The sequence below is a fragment of the Trichosurus vulpecula genome, chromosome 4, assembly GCF_011100635.1.
Source record: "Trichosurus vulpecula isolate mTriVul1 chromosome 4, mTriVul1.pri, whole genome shotgun sequence".
NCBI lineage: Eukaryota > Metazoa > Chordata > Mammalia > Diprotodontia > Phalangeridae > Trichosurus > Trichosurus vulpecula.
Window position 1 is genome coordinate 40,626,701 of NC_050576.1, and position 12,383 is coordinate 40,639,083.

Consider the following 12,383-nt stretch of genomic DNA (forward strand, 5'->3'; position numbering starts at 1 on the left):
ACTCCATGGGTTAAAAAATATCAATGGATCCCCACTGCTCACCAAGGCTCCTTAGCCTGGCATTCAAGGCCCTGTAGAAGCTCACCTCTACTTACCTACTGCCAACATAGACCCTGTGTTCTAGTCAAACTGTTCATTTGCGACCTCCTACCTAAATTTATTTTGTACCTTCCTATCAGCATTCTTGTTTCTTCTTTCCTATCTACCATTCCATTAACCAAGGATACCCTTAGAATGCCCTCCTTCATTTCATCTAACCAAATACAAACTACTTTTTAAAACCCAATTTAAGTATAATTTTGTGTGCGTGTGCGCAAAACTTTTCTTTATCATCCTATTCTAACGTGATCGTTCCCTGCTCTGAACTCCTAAGCGCTTATTACTTTTACCATACAATTTGAATTGGACTTGAGACACCATTGATGAGATTGGGGAAAGAGTTTAAGCAACTTTACTGCTAATTATGCTTCTTAAAATCTTTTAGAGGATCTACAGACCTTCAAGGAAAATACATACTTGGAGCATTATGGATGTCACAAATTTTCTATTTTTACCCTGTTTATATAGTAAGAGAGAAAATCTGGTCTTGGTATGACAAGGTAGGAGCACTGGTAGACTTGAGCATTAATACAGAAGTCTGGATGAATGTGCAATATAGGATATAACTATAAACATTTAATTTCCCACCTCAGCTTAGCCACGTTAATGGCCATGGCTTTGATTCTAGCCAGATCATCTCCTCTAACATAGTGGTAGTTGAGGTTGTGTGAGAGTGTCTCTTGATATGCTAGCATGAATGAGAATGTGAAACCTGGATAGAGACCTCCAAGAATTGTACCAGGGACTCCAGGCTAAAATAGGAATGGCATCTGCAGGGGAAAGAATAGAGCCCAAAGAGCCATGGTTAGATGAAATAAATTTTATGTTTCTTTCACCCAAGTATAAGTAGTTTTTTTTTAAAAAACTTCAGCACTATTCCAGACACACATGTTGGCTTGTGAAAGCTATGTTTAGAAGGCAAATAGCTCTATCAAGGATCTTGAATGATGCCTCCCAGCCCTTGGAGGACAAGAGTATGGAATTTGTTCAGATAAGATTTCTTATAATAATACACTCAGTGGTATAATGTAGTTTTCTTTCTAAGCTTTAAAGTGCTATACAATTGTGAGTTGTTACCACCATGATCACTGATTGAGTTATCTCATATACAATTACTAGGATGTGAACTTATCCCCCACAGTACCCCTAATGCAAGCAAAATGAATGATGGGAATGACAGTGTGCACTATGGCCTAGCTCCTGAGCCCTAACACTCAGATATATATCCCTGCTATAAAACTCAAGAGAAATATGGAATAAGAAGGCTAAAATTATATCTTAGATATGCTTGAATAACCTCAGTAGATAGGGTCCCTTAAGGGTGGGCCAAATTATTCATTCCAGGGATGGTTTCAGTTTACAAGCATGCAGACATCTTCTTAAATAGCTGTCCTTTACAAAGAAAGATTCCTTTAGACATTTCAAACCTTTGCAGACAGCTTCCAATGTACTGGTACTACCCTATTAGTAGTACCTGTCATTCTTCCTATATCTGATCATAACTTGGTTGACTAATCAAGGCTCTATTTATTCTCATTTAACTTGGTTCATCCCAATGAAAAGCTCTGCTTCACTTGTTACACTACCAGACCTGACATATACCCTCCCACCTTCTTCTAGCTGCCAGACCAAATGCCTTCCCAAGACCTGCAAATATTAGTTCCTGCTGCCACACCTGTATACTCTGATTTCTAACCCATGGCCACCCTCCTGAACAGCAACCATCAGTACCTGCTGGCTGCCAAAAGGATCTCCACCAGATTAGTCTAGTCAATTTAGCTCATTCTGGTCAGCCACAAGCATTATAGATAATACAACAAAATAAAATAAGCTGGTAAAGCTAACTCCTGCTATTTACAACAGGATACATCCCTCAAATGTACCAAATTCAGTCAAGCCCAATAAGACCTATTCTCAGGAATGTTCAGCAATGCCAAGAAACATTACTTTGACTCAGTCATCTGTCCACAAGCATATTCATCCACATAAACCCAAAGATACCACCTACCACTGGCTTCAGTAAAGTCCTTAGGAATCGCAGACTGAAAGTACCATGGGTGATTTCTTTGGAAAGGACAAATCTTCCAAGATATAATATTTCTGTTAACTCATGTCCTTATAGAACGTTGCCACACCATGGAGATAGCAAGGAGATTTTCCCCTTTAGATGTCATGTAATTAGCTCTAGGAGCAAAACATGCAAGGGTATTGACGGTATTTCTGGTCTTTTTAAAGCGTACAGCCAAATACTAGCTTCCATGATCAAGTGTTGAGAATGATGGAGTAGTGCAGAGGCCAGATTCTCTAGGTCTTCTGTTCCTTCGGTAGGCACAATCTGGCTCCCATTTCTTTGTTTTTATTGGGTCTGGGGTGTGATTTACTGAATGACTTCTGCCCTGAGGCTTTCTTTGATCTCTCAAGCTTAAAAAAAAGGGTCATTTATGGCCTCAATCATCTTAAATCAAGAGATTTACCTCTCAGAAAATGGGGTATGATAGGAGGTGCTAGGATATCAACATATCTGACTGTACCTCCAAAGACATTTACCCCAAAAGTTCTCATTATTACCACAGAAGAACTGAAATCCAGAGATAGGGATCTGCCCAAGGTCACCCAGCTTGGCACCTAGACCAGCTCTTTCCAATACACTATGGTACCATCTACCTCTGCTGTCTTAGCACTGTGTAGATCATGTAGCAAAGCTGCCTGCTGGTGACTTGAGATTTACAGGGAGTAAAACAGACTCAATGCCAAATTCTATGCTCATATTTATCATAAGGCACCAATGGCTATTGATTTGTATTTCTCACCAACCTCCCTTTATCTTTATATATCTTTTCTGTGTATATGTTCTAACCCTGTGGTTCCCTAGAACATGAAGTCACTGTTTATGTCTTTATGTCCCAAATACCTAAATAGTTCCAAGCATTTTACTAGTGCTTAAAAAATGTTTGTCAGACTGCACTGAATGGCTGCTTGTCACCTTGGTATCCATCCTGGTGAATCTTCAGTTATTTAATTTACATTAGCAGATGTACAAATATTCAGTTATACTCCTCTTAGTAATAATAATTTTAAAAACTTTTTTAAGAGGAAAAAAGAAATTTACCTTTTATAGTACCCTTTCAGATTTTCATCAAGATTCAATCCTTTAAAACTCTAATATGATCTTTTTGTCAGTTGTCATACCAGTAAAGCCATGATGGTTAAATATTCTGCAACAGTACCATACACATAGCAAGCACTTAATATTTATTGAATGAATACACTATTTAGACTTCACTTTAACTTCTACTTAATAATTCTATAAATATAGGTACTATTAAGTATGCTGATTATAGTTAACTTTTTTGGAGGTGGGGGAATGGGCTGCCATATATTCAAAGGCAAGATGTATATATATATAGATATATATATAGATATATATATATAGATATATATTTAAGAGCTTAATAATATCCTATAGCTATTTATGTAGTTACTCAAAACAACAAGTACTTATTAAGTTCTTACTGTGTGCCAGGCACCGTGATAAGTAAGCAGAGGTGATACAAAGGAAGACAAAATAATCCCTGATCTCAAAGCACTCATCTTTTCATGAAGAAGACAATACATAAGCACCTATGAATATACAAGACAGATACAGTGTAAAATACGAAGGAAATCTCTGAGTGAAGTCATTAGCAGTGGGGGAAATTGGGAAGGGCCTCTTGGAGAAGGTGGGATTTGAGCTGAATCTTGAAGGAAGCCAGGAGGTAGAGATGAGGGCAAACATTCCAGGAATGGGAGATAGCCAGTTTTGAGAAAGTATGGAGGCGGGAGATAGAATGTTGTGTAGAAGGAATAGCAAGGTCAATGTCACTGGATTTAGAGCATTTGGAGGGAGTAAACTGTAAGAACACTGGAATAGTAGGAAGCGAACAGGCAGTGAAAGGCTTTAAATGACAAACAGAAGATTTTATATTTGATCCTGAAAATAACAGGGAACCACTGGAGTTTATTGGGATAGGGAGGGGAAAATGATACAGTCAACCTGAACTTTAAGAAAATCACTTTGGCAGTTGAGTGTAAAGATGTGCTGGAGTGGGGAGAAACTTGAAAAGCGGAAACCAACCAGAAGGCTATTGGAACAGTCCAGACCTGAGGTAATGAAGAACTATACCAAGGTAGCAATTGTGTGAGTGTAGAAAATGGGACATAATGAGAGATGTTGCAAAGGGAGAAACAACAGGACTTGGCAGAAGATTCAATCTGTGGGGTGAGTGCAAGTGAGTTGAGGATAACATCTAGATTGTGATGCTGGGTGGCTGAGGGGATGATAGTGCCCTCAACAACAATAATAGAAAAATTTGGAAGAGGAGACATAGTTGAGTTTAGGACAAGCTGAGTTTAAGATGTTTGTGAGATAGCCAGTTTGGGATATCCAAAACACAGGAGAAGATTTGTGACTGGAGGCCAGAATCGAGGTTGAGGATGAACAAAAATATATAGAAAACATCTGCATGGAAATTACAACTGAATCCATGACAGCTGATGAAATCATCAAGCATAAAAGCAGAAGAGAAGAGGACTAAGGACAGACCGTTGGAGGGTACTCACAGCAAGAGAAAACTGAACTAAGATACAGCAAAGGAAAACAGAGGACTAAGTCAGACGGGTTGGAGGACTACTGAGAGAGTAGTGTCATGAAAACCTAGAGGAGAGAGTATCCAGGAGAAGAGGGCTATTGGGAGGGTCAAAGGTTGTACAGAGGTCAACAAAGATGTAGACTAAGAAAAGGAAATCAGATTTGACAACTCAGATCATCAGTCACTTTGGAAAAAGCACTTTCAATTGAATAATGAAGTCAGAAGCCAGAATTCAGAGAGTTTACAAGAGAATGAAAAGAGGAAACGAAGGCACTGATTTAGCCACAAAAGAGAGGAGAGATGCTCCTTTCTTTTGCTTCTAATATATAACTGAGCATTTAATTTTTATTAATTGTAACTTATTGTGCCAGATTTTCCCCCTAAAAATTAAGTGAATTGTTTCATACTTTTCTCCAAGATGCTGCTGTTGAATGATCTGACATAACCTCTTCTGGTTATATCAATATCAATATCTGGTTATATCAATATCAATATCAATATATCAATAATATGAAAAGCCTGTGTTTACGGTAGTACATATATTTAATGATTCAATATACAGATCAATTTAAGCAATTAACAATCTTCTTTCTTCAAGCTCTCAAACGAAAAGCACAATTACCAAACCTTCCTAAATGAAACCTTAATAGCAAACTACATAGAACACTCAGAGGCAAAAATCTAAAACCAAAATTCCACACTACCACAGGTATTGAGTATTTATTGCTATCTATCTATCTATATACACACAGAATATTTATAGGTAAAGAGTATTTTAAGATTTCTATGATAATTGTCAGCAAGACAACTGGAAGGCATTAACTGACATCTCACTTTTATAAAGTGGGATTAAAAAAAAAGTAGTGAAGGAAAAATCAGCAGAATGAAGGCAGGTTAAGTGAGGGAACACTGTCTGGTAAAGCAGGATTATACTGGGTAGTTAACTTCCTAAATCCTAGAGTTACATTTGATTTTATTGTCAGAGACTTATCTAAAGGGTATGACCCTGATTCAACTTGTAGGGTTTCTTTTTTTGTTAGTTTTTTGACAGGGCAATTGGGGTTAAGTGACTTGCCCAAGGTCACACAGCTAGTAAGTGTGTCAAGTGTCTGAGGCCGCATTTGAACTCAGGTCCTCCTGACTCCAGGGCCAGTGCTCTACTCACTGTACCACCTAGCTGCCCCGCAACTTGTAGGGTTTGAGAAAGTAGAGGGAACAAGGAATGGATTCAACCTAAATTAATATTGATCTCTATTATGAGGGCAACATTGACAGAAGATGTCAACTGCATTTTCAGCCTCATTTTCTGAGGTGATATGCTTTGGGAATAAAGTTCACAATATTAGTATTTCTCAACATATTTCTTTTAGATGTCTCAGATATCATCTGTGGCTAAGATAGATAGAAACCATAAGTGTGGTCAATCATAATTATCTTTGCAGCTTCCATGTGAGATTACTCAAACGCTCTGGGAAAGGCCTAAGGATACGAGGGTTCTGGTCCCAGGTTTACCATGAAATAAGGGCAAAATTATTTCACCATTCTGAACCTTAGTATTTTCTGCTGTAAAAGGGAAGATTAAGTTCTGATTCTCCAATGTCCTTTGCAAATTTAAAATTCTATAATTTTCTATGAGCACAATAAAAACTATTTAAAGGAAAGGCAGTAACTCATGCACACTACAGTAATGCTTCACAATCTGCATGGACTGTTAGGAGAAACTAAAGACATATAGTTTATGAAGGATTATGTGACATAGCTTTAATGTAATAAACACTCTCCCTATCCTATCTAACCATCGACTCCCAAGCGGCCATACCCTAGTGATGTACCTCTTCTCTCCATCAGCAATAACAACCATTTGGACTGGACTTTTCAGAGACAAACTGTGGCAGAGTTAATCCATTCAGTTTTGGTAACCATTCCCCAAAAGTTCTAAAGTTACTTGTGATGCTGAAAGGTTAAAAGACCTGCCTAAAGTGGGAATTGAACCCAGGTTACCCTGGCTCTTTCTATCCACTGCTCCTGTGCTGTCTCTCTTGAGTGATGTGATTGCCACACCTCCACTCCCCCTCTCTTGCAAAAAAAAAAAAAAATTGAACTGATTAGACCATTATTAGACTATAAAAACTGAGTTTATCTGTTATTGTTAAAATAGTATTTTCACAATATGAACTTTTATTTAAAATGTCAATTACTAAAAATGTAGTGAAAACACTGGACTAGGAAACTAAAGACTGCTTCTAGACCCAGGTCTGCCACTAACATGCAGCGTGATCTCAGGTAATTCATAACCTCTCTGAATCTCAGATTTCTCACCTGTAAAATGAAAATGGATGAGGTAATCTCAAAAGTCCTATAAAGATCTAAATTCCATTATTCTTACAAGGCGCAATCCTAAAAATAATTTTCAAAATTTAAACACAAAAACACACCGAAAACAAACTAAAGGGACACTGAATATGAAAAGCCTTTTCAGTAGCTTTGAAATAAAAAAAAACAACTGAGCTTTGCAATATATTAGGTTTGTTCTAAGGCTCAAACTTTATTTCACACAGACTAAAAAGATTTCTCATTAACTTATTGTCTCTTTCATAAAACCCTGGCCCCTCCAAATGTGCAAATGATGTAGGAGGCACTTTTAATGAAAGAGAAATATTTACTCAAAAGTTCTAACCTCAGTTACACACACTTAGCTCACTGTACTTTAAAAAAAAAAGATTTACACAATTAGATTAATAATAAAGTATAACCATTTGATGGCAAGAATATATCTTATTTAATTTTTGTATCTTCAGCACATAGTATAGCTCTCTAACTTATAGTAATCCTAAATGCCTGTCGAATATCTGAAAGCAAAATTTATCTACCACAATTTCACTATTATGCAACTATATTACAAATTAATGATTAATAACTTTTTTAAGTAAAATTTATCTGATATACATTTAGGAAATATTTCAAATTATGTACAATACCTGTAAGATCTTCTGGGTCTGTTACAACAATATGGGCATTTAATTCCTGTAGTTTATGATGTAATTCTTCTAATTTTTTATTTGATTTTTTCAAAATGTTGTCCACATATGCCAAATTTTTTTTGTCCGTTGTGACTTTCCTGAGATTTTCAGCTCCTTCTTTTATTTTCAGTTCTTTCCTTATTTCTCGTTTGATACGATCCTTGATATCATCCAATTTCTGTTGCACCATTGTGTCTGAAAAGTCTAGTTTTTGGCCAGTGCTCACATTCTCAGGAAGTAGAAGGCTTCGAGCATCCCCCTTAAGGAAAAACAAAACAAAACACAAGTTTTACTTAACTGCTCAGCATAATATGGAGCATGTGTAATAACCGGCTTTCTGCCCACATTAGTCCTAAATTAAATATAAGCTATTTACATCCATGTGCTTGTGTTATGCCTAAGCAAAACCAAGATTCACAGAACTTCTTAGTTCCAAAGAAAAAACTGCACTTGACAAAGTTTTAAAAATTTGTGACATTCTTTTATCACCACTTTTATGTTTGAGGTAAGTGAATTAAATGTAGTATTTGGGGGGTAGCAGCGGATCTTAGGCCTTCCAATTAGAAATCTTTAGGCTACGGTACATGCATAATTTTCACAGACAAAGTAAAAATGTATCAGGCAAACACACGCACAAGAAGACTTTAATGAATAATAAATCCATCAAAACCATCAATGGGTTAAATGGTCACCTCCTGGCCATTTCCAAATACGGCCTACAGATACTCTAGCCATCCTCCTTATCTTCTTCCCTCTGGAACTCAGAATCTTTATCTAGAGCCCTAGTCTCTGAAAAGGGAGCTTTTGATAGATCTTACCCAGAACCAGGGTCCCACCCTTCCTGGCCATTTCTAAAACATGACACTGTTTAAGTACCTGGTCTCAGTCCCCCACCAGTAACTCCCCTTTATCTGCTGTCTTCCCTCACAAGAATATAAGTCCCCTGAGGACAGGAATTGCCTTGATTCTTTTATTTTTAGCCATATCCTCAATACTTAGCACAGTTCTTTGCATATGGTATGCACTTAATGGTTTTTCATTCATTTGTTAACATTTTTAAAAAGTGTATTAATGGTGCTAGGTAAACAAAAACCAGAAATAATCAAACATAGTAGTCAAGTGTTTGATAAATCTAAGAATAAATTAAAAGGGGAAGGATTCTATTCAACAATGACAGATTTAGGCCAGCATCTTATCTCATATACCATGAGTTTCAAATGAATATGTAACAGATAATTTATTTTTAAAAGAAGTAAATGGCAAGATATACCTCTTACAACTATAGCTGAAAGAGGATTTTGACCCAAATCAAGGGACAGAAGTAATCACAAAGAGAAAACAGTTTTGATGATATAAAATATTAAAAGCTTTTGCACAAACAAAATTAATAAAGCTAGACTTAAGGGATAGCTGAATAGGGAAAAATATTTGCAGAAATTGTCTCTAATAAAAGTCTAGCATTCAAGACATGTAGGTAACTGACAGAAACATTTCAGCAACAAGCCTTTCTCCAAAAGACAAGTGGTCAGAGGATATGAACAAGTTTTCAAGAGGAAAATGGCAAATTTTCAACAACTAAATGAAAGATTATTAGGCTAGCTATTGAGTTTTACCTCATCCTCCCATCCCCCCCAAAAACCCCATCAAATATGACGAAAGAGCGAATAATCAACGTTGGATGTGCTATTGGAAGACAGGCATACTACTAGACTATTTGTAGCTAATTATTTTGGAAAGTACTTTGGAAATAAGCAAGGAAAGTCATTAAACTGAAGGGCAAAAAAAAAATCTTTGACCCAGATATCATTCTACTTGCTATACACTAATGAGTTTAAAGACAAAACGAAAGGCCTCAGATGCATCAGAATAAACAGAAAGGAATTTTTTTGTGGTAGCAAAAAAGGTAGAAATAAAGTGGGCACCTATCACGCAGAATGATTAAAATCAAACTGGAATACGAATATCATTGCATTATAAAAATAAGTTACCAATTAGAAATTCAGAGAAATACAGAAAAAGTCTTAGGAACTGGAGGAGGGTAAAGTTAACAAACAATTGCCACAATAACTACAATAGCACATAGTAAAACAACACTGAAACAAAGCCAAACCTCTGAGTGACTGCAATGCATCAATCTTGACCCTGGAGAATAGCACACTGGGTGGCTAGTGCTGTACCTGGTACCAATAGGACATATGTTCAAATTGTGCCTCAGATACTTAGCTGTGTGATCCTGGTTAAGTCAAATTTCCTTCTCTCAACCTCAGTTTTTTCATCTGTAAAAGGGAGGATAATAATAGCAACTACCCTCTAGGGAGGTTGCAGAATAAAGAGATAATGTAAAGTGTTTTGCAAACTTTATAAATGCTAGTTATTATTATTATGAAACCCACCTCCCTCTGGTCAATAAACAGGTGGGTACTGTGGGTTAGAAATGTTACAAACATTATTGGATGTGGTGGCTGTATTGATTGCTTCAGCTCACTGTTTTTTTTTTTTTTAAGGTGGATGCTCACTGGTAATCGGTAGGGTCTCTATCAAAAAATGACATGTAAAAATAAAAGATCAATTTTTAAAATGTCAATTATTGAAAGCTTCATTTAAATATCTGAGTTAAATTATTAGGGATAATGTTTTTCTCCTAAGAAAGATCATCAATAATAATAATAATAATAATCCTTAGCAAGTGCTTCTCTGTTTCAGTATATTTCATTGTGGACAGTGACGATTTCCTACCTTGAGCAGTTTCTAAAAGCCATATTGGTAATATGGTTACAAGTTTAAAACTTTAATTTACTGTTACTTTTTATGGCTCTTAGGCAAAGGAAAAGAGTGTAGCCTGTAGTCAACTTTTAAACACTAAGTTAACAACAAAACAGAGACTGTATGATCAGAGTCACCAGTCTAAAATGAAAGTGCCTAAACACAAACTCTCCTTACCTACCCATCTCCAAATATCACCCAGACTAATTCCCATCACCTGATTGAATTACCCCAAAGTTAAAGAGAATAATGTATTTGGAATCAGAAGGTCTATGCTTGGCTCCTGAATGTCATTAGCCATGTGTTGTTGGACAAGTCACTTAACTTCTCCAGGCCTTACTTACAGGCCAATGAAATAAAAAGGTTAGACTAAATGATCTCTAAGGTTCTTTATAGCTCTAAACACATGATTCTACAGCCCAAAACTCACAATATTCAGCATCTTCCATCACATACATAACAGTTCACAAGCCTCAAGTCTTCTTAATTTTGAATTTCCCTCTATTCTAGTCAAGCTAATCTACTGCTTACTGCTTCACAACTAACACATTTTTATGAATGCTGCCTCACAGTAAATGGCAGGGCCGAGATTCAAACCCAGGTCTTTCTGATACCAAATCCAGCAGTATATTTATGTGCCACTCTGCCTCCTTTCTACTTACAAAAACTTTACTGTGTCTTGAAATTCCGAACTGTCAAATTCACATCCCATACCTCCTTAGAGACAACGGTCTAAAAATCACTTATTCCAAAAGAACACTTTTGATTATTAGTAATTTATTATTAATAATCAGTTATTCACTTTACTAGTTACAGGGAACTCTTTTTGAAGGTAATTTTAATTATTATTAACAATGATTCACATTTATGTAATACTTTAAAGTTTATAATCCAACAACCTGTGGAGCAGGTAGTACAAGTATGGTTCTTATATTTTACAGATAAAGAAACTGAAGCTCAGAGAATTATGATAAATGACTTGATCAGAGTCACATCTATTGAATATTAAAGATATGATTCAAAGGAATTCAGAGTAGAAAGAGATGTCTGAGGCTATATAGTCCAAACCTGTATCAAAATAGGAATCCTATTTAGATCAGACTAGGTAAGGACTATTTGCTTAAGAACATTCCGGTGAGGGGGAACTAACTACCGCTCCAGGAAACTCAACTGACTTTTGGTCAACTCTCATTTTTAAGGAAGGTTGTCCTCACCTCAAATCTAAAGTGCCCCTCTAAAAATTCACCAACTATTTCTACTTTGGCTCTCAGGGGACTAAAGAGAAATTTTATTAAATATTAAAAATATTAAATATTAAAATTTCCCCAAAAGGGCCCCATAAATACTTAAAACAACTATCATGCCCACTCCCAAGTCTAGGATGAAAATAGAGTTGCTCCAACAGATCTTTAAATGACTGAGTGGACAAGCTGTTATAAAAGGAAGAGATGGAATCAAAGGCACAGGGAGAGGAGTTGACCTTAGTGAAAAGAGCCAACTCTCTATCTGACACTGAAGGAATGGAGAAGTAGAGGAGGGGGTTATTTATGTCTAAGGGTTTTAAGATGAAGAAAGGAGGAGCTTAGCTAGTGGCTTTAATTTTTATCAGTAAATCAAGAGGCAAGGTCCTCAGCTGAACGAGTGGGAGGCTTAAGGAGAAAATTTTTAGTGTAACTTTTGTGGGGAATGTAAAAGGAAAATCAATTTAAGGAGGAATAAAAGGATAATCTGGCTGCAGTGAGGTCAACTGATTTTTTATAATATGTTGTAATGTACCTAATCAGTCCCGTTTGGTGACCTAAGAGGCAGTATGATTCAATGAAAGAGCGTTGGATTTACAGGCAAGACACATGGATTCCAATCCCAGCTTTGC

At 36.4% G+C, this 12,383-nt stretch overlaps 1 protein-coding gene across 2 annotated transcripts in view; it reads right to left on the reverse strand.

The window, feature by feature from the left end:
- Positions 1-12,383, reverse strand: part of PKN2 (protein kinase N2) — a 167,852-nt gene that overhangs the window by 93,836 nt on the left and 61,633 nt on the right. For both annotated transcript variants that reach the window (XM_036754897.1, XM_036754898.1), the window contains exon 2: positions 7,706-8,006. In XM_036754897.1, the coding sequence (XP_036610792.1) occupies positions 7,706-8,006 (301 nt within the window). The remainder of the gene's footprint in view (positions 1-7,705; positions 8,007-12,383) is intronic.